This window comes from Marmota marmota, unplaced genomic scaffold (genome assembly GCF_001458135.2).
Source record: "Marmota marmota marmota unplaced genomic scaffold, marMar, whole genome shotgun sequence".
NCBI lineage: Eukaryota > Metazoa > Chordata > Mammalia > Rodentia > Sciuridae > Marmota > Marmota marmota.
The window spans coordinates 1-2,374 of NW_026001522.1; the positions used below are offsets into that span (position 1 = coordinate 1).

At 39.8% G+C, this 2,374-nt stretch overlaps 1 protein-coding gene across 1 annotated transcript; it reads left to right on the forward strand.

The window, feature by feature from the left end:
- Nucleotides 1-410: 410 nt before the first annotated feature.
- On the forward strand, nucleotides 411-2,366 carry LOC107135137 (olfactory receptor 56A4-like; the record flags this gene model as incomplete). Its single annotated transcript, XM_015477075.1, has 2 exons — nucleotides 411-659; nucleotides 2,013-2,366. Coding segments are annotated over exons 1-2 (603 nt in total), but the record flags the coding sequence as incomplete, so codon positions are not given.
- Between the last annotated feature and the right edge of the window lie 8 nt (nucleotides 2,367-2,374).

Sequence of the window (2,374 nt, forward strand, 5' to 3'; positions counted from 1 at the left end):
CATTCTAGGAAGTACAATCTTGGTGAAGATAAGAATAGGACAAGCAGATGTTACTTTTTTCAGGGCAAAATATTGGATTCCAGAGGGACATGATATGCACAAAACAACAGTGTTTACAAAATGTAAACCATGTCCTATTGGTGTGGCTAATCTAAATGTGTGTCAATAAATTGTGGAATCTGTCTGGGACATAGTCATGTGAAGGGAGTTATTATTTACCCATAAAGTATTGAGTACTATGGGAAAACAATTTAAACAATATAGTCTAATTTAAACTTAATGGAAACTATTATTCAGTAGAATTGTGGATAAAACTGAAAGCCTAGAATAGAGGCACACAGATCAGTTAGGAGTTTATTAATAATTGCTGACTCTCTACTTTTAGCCATTTCCAGCCCCACCTGATGGTCATGGTATTATCCTCCAACAACACAGGGACACAGGTGATTGAATTCCTGATGATCTGCTTTCCAGGCATGCAAGATACACAGCACTGGCTCTCTATCCTATTGGCTCCTCTCCTGGTTTTGGCCCTGGGGGCCAACTTTGTTTTATTAGTGACCATCTGGCAGGAAGCATCTCTGCATGAGCCCATGTACTACCTGCTTGCCATCCTCTCTGTGCTGGATGTCATTCTCTGCCTCACAGTCATCCCCAAGGTCAGACCCTCCAAAGACTTTCTTCCAGGCAGTCAACTTCCTTCCTTCCTTCCTTCCTTCCTTCCTTTCTTCCCTCCTTACTGTTATAATTTGTTATACATGATGGCCAAATGCATTTTGATTCATAGTATATAAATGGAGCACAATATTTTATTTCTTTGGTTGTATACAAAGTAGATTCACATCATTGGTGTCTTTATATGTGTACCTAGGGTAATGATGTCCATCTCATTCCACCAACTTGCCTACCCCCATGCCCTCTCCCTTTCCCTTATCCAAAGTTCTTCCATTCCTCCCATATTCTCCTCTCATTATGGATCAGATCCACTAATCATATGTGGCCTTTGGTTTTTTGGGATTGGCTTACTTCACTTAGCATGATATTCTCCAACTCCTTCCATTTACCTGAAAATGCCATAATTTTATTCTCTTTAATTGCTGAGTAATAATATTCCACTGTGTATATATACCACGGTTTCTTTATCCATTCACCTATTGAATTGCATCTAGGTTTGTTCCACAGTTTAGCTATTGTAAACTGAGCTGCTATAAACATTGATATGGCTGCAACACTGTAGTATGCTGTTTTTAAGTCCTTTGGATATAAACCAAGGAGTGGATAGCTGGGTCAAATGGTTGTTCCATTCTAAATTTTCTAAGGAATCTACATACTGTTTTCCAGATTTTAACCTTCTTTCTTTACACAGTATGCTGTTTTGCTTCTATGAATCCTCCTATCCCTAAAGGAAAAGCACTGCACCAGATCCAACACAGATATGCCCTCTTATTCTTTATGTTCATGTCTTTTTAAAGTTTTCGTTATTTCCAGTGGACAGATCATCTCTCAATATCTAAGTGATATTTAAAATTTAAATTCTCTTCTTACCTATCATAACATCTGAATTATTCTACTCCTACACTCCAGTGCTCTAGAATTTTCTTTCTAAATGTAATTGGATGTACATTTGTATCATGTACTGTGATAGGAAACATTGTTGTAAAAGGTTTCTTATGTGTATGGAGGGACTTCTTGAAAATTCCTGTGATGGGCAGATAAACCTACTGGAGTTTGGGTAAGAACCATAGAGATCAGGAGAGGACAGGGCTACAAATAAGCATTTTTTTAAAACCAAAGTTTTTGGTCTCTAGAATTAGGAAAGGGTATCAGTTAGACTCTGGAGATTGAGATGGGCTTAGAAAGGATTTGAAATGAGGATACTGTCCTGGGGGGTTGTGGGGTTGTGGTTTGAGGGTGGGTTGGTTTTAACAAACCTTCTGAGCGTTTTCATAAGAGTTAGGTGCTCTAAGATGATAATGAATATACAGTGTTTTTGAGAACAATGATTCTGGCAGGTCCTGCTCATCTTCTGGTTCAACATGAAGACTGTCAGCTTTTCAGGTTGCTTCCTGCAGATGTTCATCATGAATACCTTCCTCCCCATGGAATCTTCCACCTTTCTGGTCATGGCCTATGATCGCTATGTGGCCATCTGCCACCCACTGCGCTACTCCTCCATCATCACAGAGCAGTTTGTCATCAATGCAGCCATCTTCATTGTCTTCCGCAATCTGCTAGGCACACTGCCTACTCCAGTCCTGGCTGCTAGGCTCAACTACTGTGCCAGCAACGTGGTGGAGAACTGTATATGTGCCAACATTTCTGTAATCAAGCTCTCCTGTGGGGATATTCACCTCAATAAGCTCTATCAATTCGT